The 15,368-nt window shown below is 32.0% G+C and overlaps 1 protein-coding gene across 1 annotated transcript in view; it reads right to left on the bottom strand.

Moving 5' to 3' along the window:
- Positions 1-1,882: 1,882 nt before the first annotated feature.
- LOC134694950 (uncharacterized) overlaps positions 1,883-15,368 on the bottom strand; it is a 142,502-nt gene continuing 129,016 nt past the window's right edge. Inside the window, exons 124-134 of the mRNA XM_063556066.1 lie at positions 14,636-14,806; positions 13,812-13,967; positions 12,858-13,043; positions 12,210-12,296; positions 11,491-11,819; positions 10,239-10,831; positions 8,780-9,171; positions 6,165-6,377; positions 5,577-5,740; positions 4,457-4,568; positions 1,883-3,695 (exon numbers count right to left, since the gene is read on the bottom strand). Of these exons, the coding sequence (XP_063412136.1) occupies positions 3,504-3,695; positions 4,457-4,568; positions 5,577-5,740; positions 6,165-6,377; positions 8,780-9,171; positions 10,239-10,831; positions 11,491-11,819; positions 12,210-12,296; positions 12,858-13,043; positions 13,812-13,967; positions 14,636-14,806 (2,595 nt within the window). The 3' untranslated portion in view covers positions 1,883-3,503. The remainder of the gene's footprint in view (positions 3,696-4,456; positions 4,569-5,576; positions 5,741-6,164; positions 6,378-8,779; positions 9,172-10,238; positions 10,832-11,490; positions 11,820-12,209; positions 12,297-12,857; positions 13,044-13,811; positions 13,968-14,635; positions 14,807-15,368) is intronic.

The following is a 15,368-nucleotide window of genomic DNA, read 5'->3' as shown; positions in this document are numbered from 1 at the left end:
CCATAAATATAAAAAAAATTGTATTAGTTTTCTATTGAAATAAATTTCACTAAAAAAGAGAGAATATAAGAATATATACTACCATGAATTTTAATATAAAACCTGAACTAATGATTACGAGAAGATGTCTTCTATGATTTTATGTTGTTTTAAACTCATTTACTTCTATTCATTTGACACTATAATATACGTTTTCGGTTGTTGGTTCTTTAGTTGCACCCATTATCAGGCCTATTGTAAATCATACTTCATTAGTGACATCGGGTGACTTCTTACAAGTCCTGCTCTTTTATTGGCACCACCATGGACTCGTAGCAAGTCTTGCTCCTAAATTGGTACCCATTATGTTGCTCATGGCAAATTTTACTCGGCCATGAGTGACACCCACCTCCTGCTCCATTATGAGCACCCTTCATGTGGATCATGGCAAGTTAAAGTTATTATTTGCTTGCACATTATAAATGTGATCCTCATTTGGGAACCCATTAAGGATATTAAGCCAATCCTTGTTATATGCGTGTAAGACGTTTTTGTAGGTCAAATAGTTTGAAATCAAAATTTGGTAAGTCAGAATAAGATGGAAATAATAAAAAATCAAACATTGTTTGCTACTTTTTTCTTTCTTTCTGTAACAATAAAATCATTACACTTAGTACTTTAATGAACCAGGTTTGGAGTTCAATTTGTCTCAGAAAGAGAAATGGTTCTCAATGGTAGCATTTTACCATGTTTTTGTTGGGATTTTTTGCAGTTAGTCCATGCATGTAATGCATTAGAAGAGACTTTTTATCTCAACTTTTGAGAGTAAAAAAGGGGATGCGTAATATGCATAAAGACCTGTTGGTGACCTCCTGCTGTTATTTTTTCTATGGTCGGGTTGTTGTCTCTTTGACACATTCCCCATTTCCATTTTCAATTTTATGTGTGCATTTTATACACACCAAAAGACCTTACTGGTCTGCTATTATATTATGTGAACAGTCTATTCTAGTTTAAAAAGTCAAAAGACACCAGAAGTATATTGACTCTCATAAGATGAAGTTAACTGACAAAAAAAACAAGAATGTGTCCCCAGTACACAGATGCCCCATCTGCACTATCATTGTTCAGTGGACTGTGAAAATAAGGGAGAATCTCAAGTTTGGCATTAAAATTAGAAAGAGCATATCATAGGGAACATGTGTACATTATGTACTAAGTTTCAAGTTGATTGGACTTTAACTTCATCAAAATCTACCTTGACCAAAAACTTTAACCTCCCTCAACCAAAACTTGAACCTTGAAGCGGGACAGACGGACAAACAGACAGATGCACAGACCAGAAAACATTCCATAAATGGGACACAAAAATGCAATGTCAAATAAAAGATAAAAAACAAACAACAAACAGTTTACAAAACACAACATAGAAAACTAGACTAGATTTATATAGTTCCCTTGGTTTTTTGTTTTACACTAGTCACTTTGGGACCCTTGTAGCTCGTTGTGTGGTTTGTTTTGAAGGCGTATTTTGACCTTTAATGGTTTACTTTTTACATATCCTGATTTAGATGGAGTGGGTCTCATTGGGGTCTTAGCATGACGTGGGATTGCCGATTTTTTGTAAGCGTGACACGTGAAAGTCAAATTACTGTGTCGTGAAAACCGGAAATGAGGTCTAGCGGGACCCGGGAAATGAAGAAAAAAAACTGAGAATTACTTACATACCGTACATAGTGTTACGGGGATACGGGAATCTGACAAAACAGTAAGGGGGATCCGGTATCAGAACCCCGATGGAGAGTAATCTCATTGGCACTCATATCACATCATCTTATTTATATATATCAAAAGTTTGTCAAAATGTCAGACCTATCATACTATAAGTAAATTAAGACTGTCAATAAGTATGCTCTATATTTATTTAGCTAAAAAAAAATAAGCAAAAAAGAAAACAAAATAATAAGTGATGAAATTACAAAATATGTTATTAGTGTTTATGTTCAAATTCATGATGTACAACATACATATACCGGTATATGAGAAAAAAGGATGTACAACAAAGAAAAAATAAATGGACCAGCCATTTTGACAAAATAAATATGTATAAACAATTTTAGTCATTAAACATGGTGTGGATGGAATGTCAAAAAACAAGTGGACGGAAAATATCTATGATTCCGATAATCTACAAAAAATGTGTTTTCCATTTGGTCAAAAATAGCATATTATCAAACAGTGTCATTTCCAGGGAGCTGTAGAGGGTGTACACACCTTTAATAGTGGAAAGAAATACTACTGTTTCTAACAATTTATTTGATTTTTGTTTTGGCATAACATCGTTTAATTTTTTTTATATCTATAATGCAAATACTGAAATAACACCTCCTTTTTTCAAATCCAAGATCTGCCCTGGTTAAATCACAAAATTGTTGTCTTGAGCAACTTATTAATAATTGCATATACATTTTTTTCAATTATTAAGATAAATTTTAAAATCTGTAAAAATTGCTGATACTTTAAAAATAGCTTTAGAAATGTTCTTTGATTATTTTTGGTTTTGATTAAATTTAAATTGTCCAAATGAAAATCACATATAAACATATATATTGCAAGAGAAGTATAAATATTGCAGATTTGTTATTATTATTATATTAATCATGATTGCACATTATTGGAGGCTAATTCTAACCTTTGTCATAATAAAAATCATTTAAAAAATAAATAATGTTAGTAAAAGTACTTTTTGATTGGAGCTTCAAATTGAAAGCAATATTTGATCAGTACCATTAAATTGTTAACAATTAATTTACTACAGAATACATGATATTTTTGCAGCAAATAAAGAGAGATTATCAATTTTGGGTTTTTGTTTTACTTTAAATAACTTGAATGTTTTTGGTGTATAAATATAAAAATATAAATCTTTCTGAAAATTTAACAATTTAACAAACAGGAAAATATTTGTAATGTAACCTTCCCCACAAAGGTTAACATTAAAAATACTTTTCCAAATGTCTTTGCTTAAATATGTAAAAAAAATGTCATTTGAAAAAAATATCCTAAGAAATGACATTCGTTTGAAACAAAGTCAACTATAAAAAGGGGACTATTGTATAAATATATTAAAAAATTTACATATAAAAACCAACATTTAAAAAAATTAAGTGAACAAGAAAGGACGGGAATAGATATCAACTATTAACAAGGGACATAACTAGGGACGGTGAATATTCATAAATATCACAGAATGCTTTTTGGACAAGTTTTTCGTCTAACATAAATTTGCCTCATTTCTCGGAGAGCTGCATAAAGTTTATGAATATAACATTCAACATGTTCAACATTTCAAAATATGATTTAAATCCTTAATTAACATTGGTAAATTATTATTTAGTACAAATGTATTACAATTATGATGGAAAGCTTTTGTCTTTTAAATCATAGAAAAATTATCTACAAATATTCCACAAATAATTTGAGTTTTCAAAGTTCATGTAAAAGTCAAATTTGAAAATCTGAAATTATCGCTTTTTTGATTTGAGTTCTTTCTCCTTCTTTGTGATATCTGCTTCAGTATAAGCGATTCTCTTCATAAGATCTTCTTTTTTGGCGAGGAGCGAGACAAGTTTCTCTTGTTCCGTGGGAAGACGACTATCGTGGGAGTCTGTCATGCTTTTGATGCCTTCTCGAAGCTCTGCTTCATTCTTCATTGTCTGCAATAGAGTTTAGTAATGAATTATAGATTTTTTGTGAAAACATGTTTTTATTAAGAAGGACAATTTTAAAAAATATATTGAGATCAAAAGACCAGCTGAATAAAATGAAAACATCACACTATAACTGCAGATTTCTAAATTTATCTCCATCCTTGTTAACAATTTCAAGGGAGATAATTTACTCATTTCAGTTTTGTGCTTTAAGAAACGAAATATTTATGGAATAAATGCTTCGACGTTCTTGATGCCTTCATCAATAATTTTTTTTCCATACTTTTTTAGATCTCAGTTAATAAATAGTTTCATACTTCACTGATACAATAAAAAGAAATGGCCAAAATATCATGTCATACTTGCAACTAAAATCACCCCTGGTTTTTGGTGGGGTTCATGTTGATTACTCTTTAGTTTTCTATGATAAAAATTGTTTGTCTTATGAACATCTGAAGCACACCTACGGATGCAAGATTTTCTCACCATATTGAAGACCAATTTGTGGCCTTTAGCTATTTTCTGCTCTTTGGTCTGGTTAATGTCTCGACACATTCCCCATTTCCATTCTCAATTTTATTATGAGTTTTAACTTCCCTTCACATTTTTTTACTTTCTTTCACCTACCACCAACTCAACTATTCAAACTAGTTATAAATCACCTATACTGCCAAACCCACTGAGGAAAGAGGGATAGTAAAATAGGATTTTCAGCAAGACTGAGGAGCATACCATCTCTATTATACATAATTGTTCAGAAATTATACCTGTGCTAATTCTTCGTTTAGACTGTCATTTTTGGTTTCAAGGTCCATCAACTTTGAGTCCAGTAGATCACGTGTAGACCCAACAGGTGGTGGAGCTATCTGCTTCTTTGGACTGAATAAAACAATGAAAAGAATAATAAAATAGAGGTAAACATTTTTAATTTAATATAAGGGAGACAACTCTTTATATTCCATCAATTTAATACCATTTATTTTCTTGAATACAAATTTTCGTGGATTGAGGGAAAATGCATTTTCTTACATACCAGAAGATGTACTTTATTTTGACAAATATAAAAAAGAAGATGTGGTATGACTGCCAATGAGACAACTATCCACAATAGACCAAAATGACACAAACATTAACAATTATAGGTCACCGTACGGCCTTCAACAATGAGCAAAGCCCATACTGCATATAGTCAGCTATAAAAGGCCCCGATAAGACAATGTAAAACAATTCCAGCGAGAAAACTAACGGCCTTATTTTATAAAAAAATGAACGAAAAACAAATATGTAACACATAAACAAATGACAACCACTGAATTACAGGCTCATGAAGTCTGCATAAGTACTAATACTAAATAGATTGAAACATTCAAATTTCAAATTAACCTATGCTCAAAAAATCTAATAAAATAATTTGCATACAAATAATGAAGAAATTTTGGTATGATATAATTTTAAATAATCAATTTAATATTCTAATAAAGAAACAAATTTATGATTTTATTGATAATTATTTTATTTATTCTTCTAATTAATAAAACAAATATGGTAGCAAAAACGATTGGAATATGTGACCAGACTTTTGTTTATGTTATTTCTCATAAAAAGTAAAAACACAAAAATAATGAACTCTGAGGAAAATTCAAAAAGGAAAATCAAAAATCAAAAGGCAAAATCAAAAGTCCAAACACATCAAACAAATGGATAACAACTGTCATATTCCTCACTTGGTACAGGCATTTTCTTATGTAGAAAATGGTGGATTGAACCTGGTTTTATAGCTAGCTAAACCTCTCACTTGTATGACAGTCACATCAAATTCCATTACATTGTCAACGATGCATGTACAAAACAAATATACTCAAAGAGTAAAAATGACAAAAATCATACCTTGATTTTGGTGAAGTGAGTGGGCTTTTGAGTCCTCTAAGTTCAGCCATTCTGACACTGACAAAGTCACTGGTGGTCATGATTCCTCCCTTGGCCATTAAGTGCTGTCGTAATCTAGCATTACTGGCAAGACTCTCTGCACCATACAGTCTCTGTGACATTCTCTGTATAAACAAAACAAACAAAATAATTATAGAATGAGATTTTTTTGCATTTTAAACAGAACTTACTAAACAAACAAAATATAATGAACAATTTTTGTGTGTTTCAAAACAAAACCATATGTATAGAAAAGTGAAAGGAGCGATGCTACTTTTGTGAATTTCAATTTGAGAATGTATTGTCCATATGTTTGGTGTGTTTAATACTCCACTGCTTATTATAAGAAGGGAGAAAAAATTCCTTTGGTTTCTAAAACTCTAACTTGAAAATCAAGGACAATATCCATTAAAAACTTGCACATGGTTTTCAGAGGGAAGACTTCATCAATCCAATACAATTTTTTTTTAAACATCTCTTTTCGCTATTTTTTTCTCCCATTAAACATGTTAGAGCAAAAACAATTCCCACAATATGTAGCTGCTTTACCTGTTCAGAGAAATCAAGTTGTGTTGGTCCTTCAACTTTCATATCTACAAGATCTCCTATCACATTCATCTTCTCATCAGCACTTCTGGTCTGACCCAGGGCTGATTCCAGTGCAGTACGGGAACCTACAGAGGGTGCTCCCATCATGGATGATGCTGCAGATGAGCTATTAGTTCTGGAGAAGAACATATCTTGGCAGACTACTCGTAATGCCTGAAAATTAAAAAATAACAATGAAGCTATGATAACAAGCAAAATTGAACAATGTTTTCCCCTGATATTTGTAAAACTGTCTCCATTGTTCAGCAATAGAAATAAGAAATGCTTACAAAATTTTGAATTTACATTAATTGTTTTGATGGTTTGCCATTTCATTTGACATATACAAACATCTCTTTATAATTTATTAATTCTGAAAACTGAAAATTGTGTATTTCCTTTTTATAATTTCTTTAACAAAAATATGTACTGCCCCCTTGGTAAACCAGATGCTCCGCAGGGCGTAGCTTTATACGACCGCAGAGGTTGAACCCTGAACGGTTGGGGCAAGTATGGACACAACATTCAAGCTGGATTCCGCTCTAAATTTGGATTGTGATTAAATAGTTGACACAGCATAGGTTTCTGACACAGAAGGAATGTATTCAAATGAACTTAAAATTTTTGTTTTCTCTTAGAGCAATTCACTATGCTGTTGAATATTAATCCTCTCAAAAAAATGTTTGAAGAAATTTTCTTTTTATTTATGAAATTTCAAATGAGAAAAATTTAACCCAATTTTTTATTCACATCCCCCTTTCCCTTATTCCAAAACTAATTTCAATTAAAATATTCTAATGGAGTTTGCAACAATTACTACTCATTTAAATACATGATGTAAAAAAACTGCTTGTTATCACTGAATGGTAAAGATTATTTAAATTTATCAGTTGGTAGTAAAAAGTGAATATACATTGTATATTGTATATAACAAAGATTTAAGTTGATTCTGGACAAAGAAAGATAACTCCAATTAAAAAAAATTCTTGCAGATATTTCTTGCTTACTATACTGGACAAAGAAAGATAACTCTTAATAAAAAAAAAAATTTGCTATTTCACAATATTGTGAAATTAGATATTTCTTGCCATTGCACAATACTGTGCAATTGAAAAGACTTGCTATTGCACAATACTTAATATAATAATTTTAGATCCTGATTTGGACCAACTTGAAAACTGGGCCCATAATCAAAAATCTAAGTACATGTTTAGATTCAGCATATCAAAGAGGCCCAAGAATTTAATTTTTGTTAAAATCAAACTTAGTTTAATTTTGGACCCTTTGCACTTTAATTTAGACCAATTTTAAAACTGGACCAAAAATTAAGAATCTACATACACAGTTAGATTTGGCATATCAAAGAACCCCAATTATTCAATTTTTGATGAAATCAAACAATGTTTAATTTTGGACCCCGATTTGGGCCAACTTGAAAACTGGGCCAATAATCAAAAATCTAAGTACATTTTTAGATTCAGCATATCAAAGAACCCCAAGGTTTCAATTTTTGTTAAAATCAAACTAAGTTTAATTTTGGACCCTTTGGACCTTAATGTAGACCAATTTGAAAACGGGACCAAAAATTAAGAATCTACATACACAGTTAGATTCGGCATATTAAAGAACCCCAATTATTCAATTTTGATGAAATCAAACAAAGTTTAATTTTGGACCCTTTGGGCCCCTTTTTCCTTAACTGTTGGGACCAAAACTTCCAAAATTAATACCAACCTTCCTTTTATAGTCATAAACCTTGTGTTTAAATTTCATAGATTTCTATTTACTTATACTAACGCTATGGTGCGAAAACCAAGAAAAATGCTTATTTGGGTCCCTTTCTGGCCCCTAATTCCTAAACTGTTGGGACCGAAACTCCCAAAATCAATACCAACCTTCCTTTTGTGGTCATAAACATTGTGTTTAAATTTCATTGATTTCTATTTACTTTAACTAAAGTTATTGTGCGAAAACCAAGAATAATGCTTATTTGGGCCCTTTTTTGGCCCCTTATTCCTAAACTGTTGAAAATAAAACTCCCAAAATCAATCCCAACCTTTATTTTGTGGTTATAAACCTTGTGTCAAAATTTCATAGATTTCTATTAACTTAAACTAAAGTTATAGTGCGAAAACCAAGAAAATGCTTATTTGGGCCCTTTTTGGCCCCTAATTCCTAAAATATTGGGACCAAAACTCCCAAAATCAATACTAGCCTTCCTTTTATGGTCATACACCTTGTGTTAAAATTTCATAGATTTCTATTCACTTTTACTAAAGTTAGAGTGCGAAAACTAAAAGTATTCGGACGACGACGACGACGACGCCGCCAACGTGATAGCAATATACGACGAAAATTTTTTCAAAATTTGCGGTCGTATAAAAAAATGGTAGGTAGTCAATCAAAGGTCAAACACTTATATCATATAAAATATTTTACAACAGAATATATAGATAAATAACAATTCCTCACTTAAAATGTCTAGACTTTAACAGAACTTAACCAAAAATGTTTATTACATACAATTTAGGGAAGGTATGGAGACAGGAAACATAAGTGAATTTTGTTTGTCTTACCTTGTAGAATTCTCTCAAAAACAATGCATTTGAATCATCTGTCATATCTCCCACTTTGATATGAGCAAGTGTGTGTAAAATCACTACCACAAATTCACCAATGGAATCCATCCTTTCACGACGGACAAATATAATCCTACGACCATTTTCATAAAAGACAGAGTTCCTGAATGCATTCTTTCCGTAGTTGTTTGGTGGAAGGTTTGATGCCAGAAGGAGGCTGACATCAGGTGTGCCAATACTTTGATGGAGTAAGCGGATGACAAACACACCGTAACGATAGATGACGAATTGACTTGGTGTGATGTTGTTGATGTCTACTGGGACAAGGTCACCTTTACATTGCCATTGTGCATCCTTGACATCCATGTAAGCCTGGCTGTAATCTCCACCTGTAAATACAAATACAGTGAAATCAGTCTTTTATTCATTAATAGCCTTTTATGAAAAAATATACAGTTATGGTTTTGCTAATTGTTAAAGTTTGTACAATTGAGGTATGACTGTAATATTTCTTCTGTCTATGAAGAAATAACATAAAAAATTTGGTGCATACTGAATAACATGCGTAGCAGGTTATTTAACAGTGTGCACCACATGTTTTATGTTATTTGGAATAGACAGAAAAAATATTACATTTCTTATAATTTAGTTCTAAATTCCGTTTTAAATCGTAGAAAACCATGAAAAAGCCTTGATGACGTCACAGTGACATGACTTAAGGATGTACTTAGGTGAGGTTGGGTGAAAATTAATCAATTAAGAAGTTACAATTGATACTATAACCTGGAAGAGCATCAATTAAGGATAAATATAAGCTAAAAATATTTATAGGTCATGGACCTCTTTTTCGAGATATTTGAGATTTAAAATATGGCGGGAAAAGACTGACTCGGACTTTTAACTTATATTTGCATTGGTACTATTAGGTCTCAAAACAAAAGAAAGAAAATTAAGAATCTTCTAAAATTTTGGTAAATGGCCTTTCATGAGGCATTAAATCTTATATGAAAAAATAAATGGGTGTTATGGGGCAAAATATTTCACAGTGTTGTATGGAAAAACACCAAGGAGTCCGAAACATTTGACACAAATTCTAAAACCTCACCTAAGTACATCCTTAATTATGTCTATGGGCTGATAACAAAATAATGTCAGCCAATCAGAAGATGTGTTACATCCAAAATTAAATTATTCCCCTATAGTATATAACATCTATGTTGTTTAAACTCTGGTGGATAGTTTATATCTCATTGGTAATTATAGAATATCTCTGTATTTTCATATGGGGTTAAAATTATTTTGACCAATCTGGCTGAGCCTTGTTTAAAAGTTATCATGAATGATAAACTATGAATTCATTCAAGATTGCTAAACTTTACTTATAAAACTACTGAAATAAAAAGACATTTCTGTTTCTATAAGCAGTTGCAAAAATTTAAATATCCAAGCTACTTACCCATAATTTTATCACTGGTGGCTCCACCTTCTGGTGTTTTGTCTAACATCTCTGCAAGGTCATTAATCTGTTTAAATAGAGGAGACATCATTAACATATTGACCCAGTCTTGTTCCTGGTTTCCTGTTGACACAAAGGAGCCAGGGGCACCAGCACCACTAGGTCCACCTGGAGTGGAGTCAGAGCTGCCACCTACTGGAGGCAATCTACTTGTGAGGTCATCTTCTGCTTGTAATCTTGCTAAATCTTCACGATGTTCAGCATTCATGTCTAACAATGATTCTTTCTCTAACTTAGCCTTATTGGAGTCAATACGATTTTTCTTTCTAGCATCCAATCGAGCTTGGAGGTTAGCTTTGCTGCGAGCCTGTTCTTCCTCCATATTTGATTTCATTTTGTTGATCTGTTCTTGATGTTCCCTTAGCAACCGTTCCTTCTCATCTCCATTGACATTCATCTTTTTGATCTCATCTTGTTGACGTCTATCACGTTCCTCAATTTGTTGTTTACGTAATCTTTCTTTCTCTGCCTCTCGATCTTTCTGTCTCTGCATTTCTCTACGATGTTCTTCTTCCATCTCTCTTTCCATATTCCTTTAAAAGATACAGATTTTGTTATAGATGTCATGAACAGTATGAACTTTTCATTTTCATTTTTTTCTTGAAGAATTAATAACTTACTATAAATAAGGTTGTATAATTGTTTATAGAAAGAGTGGGAATCAACAAGTTAGATAAATGAAATAAAAATAATAAAATTAAGAAAATAAATAAACACACAAATTTCCTGATTTCCAATACATATATTTGATGATTAATAGAAAATCTCTTGTCAAGAAGTTAACAAGTGCATATAAAACCTTCAGAAAGACTTCCGAAAAGGTCAACCACAAACAAATTATGATTTACCATTGATACAACTGTTAAGGCAGAAATTATGACAATTCAAATTTTTAAATTTTGTGTATGCAGACCTCTTAGGAATACAAAAAAACTCATCTCCCATTTTTTTCTATTGCTAAACAATTCAAATTATAAATGTGAGCAGAAATTTTTGGATTTATTTGATATGATCATAGGCGGATCCTGGGGGGGCCCGAGCCCCCACTTTCGTGGGGAAAATTTGGTTGATTATATAGGGAATCATTGAAGCATGACTGGAGCGGGCCCCCCCTTAGGAAAAGTTCTGGATCCACCACTGATGATTGACAGTATATTTATCAATCTTCCAAACATTTCTATTCAAAACTCACTTAAATTGCTCCATCAGTTTCCTTTGTTTTTCTTCCTCTCTTTGTTTCTGTTCAGCTTTACGTCTTTCGTACTCATCTTGCATCTTTTTCCATACATCGTCTTTATAACGCTTAGCTTCGTCAGTTGCCGATCGAGCATCCTCCTGGTATTTTTTATAGAGGGCGTCTTTAGGCGAGTACTGTTTCATGGCATCGGCTAGTTCGTTGAGTTGTTTTTCTTTGAGTTGTAGCCGTGCATGAGTTTCCTGGATTTTCTGTTGTGGTGTGGTTTCTTTCTGAGCTTGTTCAAGAAGTTTTGTTGTAACGTTGTCAAAGTCCTTCAGTTGTTTCTGTAAATATTATAAGATTTTTTTTTAATAAGATTTTCCTAAAAGTATGTCATATGTACACGATTGTAAAGCTATTAATAAAGTATGCTGATCTCTTAGATCACCCTTTATTTTTGGTGGAGTTCCTGTTGCTCTATCTTTAGTTTTCTTTGTTGTGTTTTTTTTTTTTTTGCCATGGCATTGCTGGATTTTAATTTTGTTGTTTTTTTACTTACAAGTTTGGATATTCTTAGGGTATTTTTCATCTCTCAGCTATCATCACAAAATTTAAGCCTTATGCTGAAAAAATCAAGAGCTGTCTGAAACCAAACAGTGTGGCTAAAAAGTTCCAGGTTGGTGGTGCTCCTGGTAATATTCAACTTCATGTCACATAAAGAATATATATCTTACCTCTTGTTGTTTCCTCAGCTGTTCTTTACGAAGAGCCAGTTCTTCAGGTGAAAGGTCACTGCTGTCAGCAATCAGATCCTTCATTTCCTAAAATAGAATACAAACTAATTGTAGCTTTATTCAGGACAATTTGACATTTTTTTTAATTAGCTATTAAACCACTAAGTCTGTGCCAAATGCAATAATTCAATGATTGATTAAATAAATTAATGAAGAATGTGCCACAGGACACAGATGCTGCCCAAGTTTCATGTCACTTTATAAAAGGGCATAACTCTATCAGTAAAAGTTACACCACCCAAATATTACTTGCATCTGTGTTTTTAGGTTAAAGCATTATGCATAAGTTCCTAACATTTGGCAGAGGCAAACTAAACAAACATTTTTGATGTGTGTACAGACAGATGAGGGTAGACAATGGTTTACAACACTTTATGCTCCCTGCAGTGATGGAAGTGGCATACATTTAAATGAAAACCAACCTCCATATCATTCTGAACCTATTACAGCCTAATAAATACCTCAACTCAGTCAACTGATCTCTTAAAATTTACTCCTTTAAATAATCTACGTTTGCGTACAAGCCCCATTCAGCCATTGTAAGTTTATTGGAGCAGTTGCCTCTTCCATTTCTGTATCAGTACATACCTGTTCAAATACAGCTAATAATCTGTCTCTTTCTTCATTTCTTCGTGATTCAATGTCTGCACGAGCCCTACGACGTGCTGCTGCCAGTTCACGTGCGAGTTGGTCTTCCAGGTGAATAGCTTCCTTCAAATGTCTCTGTCTGAGTACTGAGTAGATCATGTTTTCTACAGTGTCATCATCTTTTCCCTACAAAACATATTTTCCATTATATTATAACATGTAATAAAATTGAGAATGGAAATGTGGAAAGTGTCAAAGAGACAACTACTTGACCAAGGAACAGAAAACCGCAGAAGGCCGGAAATGGGTCTTTAACACAGCATAAAATATCTCACCACCAAGCAAGCCCTAAACAAAACAAAAATTTTCATTTGTTCAGTGAAAATGGACTTCATACTATACTTCCGCGCTTCATACAAAATGTACTTCCATCAACGCTTTTACACCCCAATGAAGTTACAAAAAGAAGCATTCAATTCTTAATTGAAACTTTTGCTTTAAAAGGGGAGATAATCCTATAATTAAGTTTTATAAAAACTGAAATGGTAATTATTTATCTTCCATTTTTGTCCATTGTTCAATAATTGCAATAACAAACGAGGGTCTGAACAAGATCCTTTAATTCTGTATTCTTATTTATTCAGCTACATTTTCCTATTCTTTTAAAGATTTTCCTATAATTCTCTAATTCTTTATATATTAGCACCCCATTATTTTCTTTTCTTACTTTTTTAGGGCAATTTTCACAAGATATTCTTTATATTTCTTGTCCTTTGTTCTGCGTGATTTGTCTACCATATTAATATCTACTCTGTAAACCCCATCCAGAAACACATGAATGAATCTACCAGATATCTGGTTTATGTGTAATTAGAGCATTATAACTCAAGTACTAATAAAAATCTGTAGTTTGAAATATATATTCCTCCTATATGGATAACCTCCAACACAAACCTTGACATTCTCAACAAGTGCTGACTTCTCAATAATTCTGGCTAGTTTCTCATTCAGCCTGTCTCTCTCTTGTTGTTGGCGAGCCAGTTCTTGTTCTCTTTCTATCCTGTGTTTATCCTCCAATGTCTCGGCTCTCTTCTTCTGTCTCTGTTTTATCTATTTAAAATATATTCTTATGTAATTAATATAATCTTGAGTAAGTGATTCAAATATTTATTAATTACAGAAAGTCCTTTACCTCATAGGTTAAAGTCCTTTGAAACGTGGAAACTCTCATCATAACATTTTCAAGTTTCAATTCAAATCAATCGACAGACAGTGCTTTCTGTACATTGTTTCTGAAAGTAATTCTTACTCGATTTATCTCTTTCTTCACTTGATAATTTTTATTTACTCAACATGTGGTTCGTTTGATCTCAGATCTTTATTGGTTAAAATCGAATTATGATGTTGAAATTTTCTTGCTTTCCTCTGAATTTCCTGTTGTGATAGCATGAAAAGATGTGAGCATACCTGATGACTTTACATAGAAAGAACACATCTTTTTGCAGGTTTTTGAACGTTAAGATTGTCTGTAAATGAGCTGAGAAACAGATAACACCACCAAATCTTGTGTAGTAACAATATTTATCCACTCTTGATAGTAAAATTTTAAATATTCAAAACACTCAGCAAGCCTTGCGTTTTATTTTGAAAATTCAACAGTCTCAAGTGGACAAATATTGTATCACACTAGATAGTGATATAATCTATATGTAAAGAAATTATAACAGACAAATCACATGCATATATTTGTAGACATGTGAATCTATAAGATTCATTACCTTTGCTTTCAGGACATTGTTTTGTCTTTCTCTTTCTTCATCAAGATTTCTCTCAAGGGCAGCTAACTCTGCTTTATGTTTGGCCAAGAGTTTCTGGTATTCTGCATCTGTTATATTAGGATGATGCAGTGCAATGTCTCTCTCAAATTTAGATGTGTGGGCCTCTAAAGACTAATAAATAAATAAAACTAAATTAAAACTACTATTTATTTTTTGTTTTTTATTTAAAAAAAATTTTCTTTGATATTCATAAATTATAAATCAATATAGTTACAAAATAGAATTAATAATATATTGCAGATTCAATTTCATTTGTCGGGGTACAAATTTTCATATTGTTTTGTTGGTATGGTGAAACTCATATAAGATTCATTAAAATAAATAATGTGAAATTATTTAATCTTAGAATAACAACTTTTTTTACACAAATACAATTTTTTTCTTTATTGAAATTTTGCTTTTATATGGGAGATAATAAGATAATTTAGTTTAAAAAAAAAATGTGTAGTACATGCATTTATCTATTTTGTTGTGGGTGACCCATTTCAAATATTGGATATCAATGATGGATACAGGTAATGGGGGGAAGAATGTGGAATTTGTGTAGGGAAAAGACATGTGTGTGTGATTTCCAGTAATTTAGCACATGTGAATAAAAACATGCTTCTTGTCATCTTTGTCCTTACTGATAACATGCTAATAATCATCACAAATAATGACAATATTTTAATAT

Source organism: Mytilus trossulus, chromosome 13 (genome assembly GCF_036588685.1).
Source record: "Mytilus trossulus isolate FHL-02 chromosome 13, PNRI_Mtr1.1.1.hap1, whole genome shotgun sequence".
Lineage (NCBI taxonomy): Eukaryota > Metazoa > Mollusca > Bivalvia > Mytilida > Mytilidae > Mytilus > Mytilus trossulus.
Note: the sequence above shows the minus strand (reverse complement) of the source record. Positions and strands in the feature narration are given on the sequence as shown.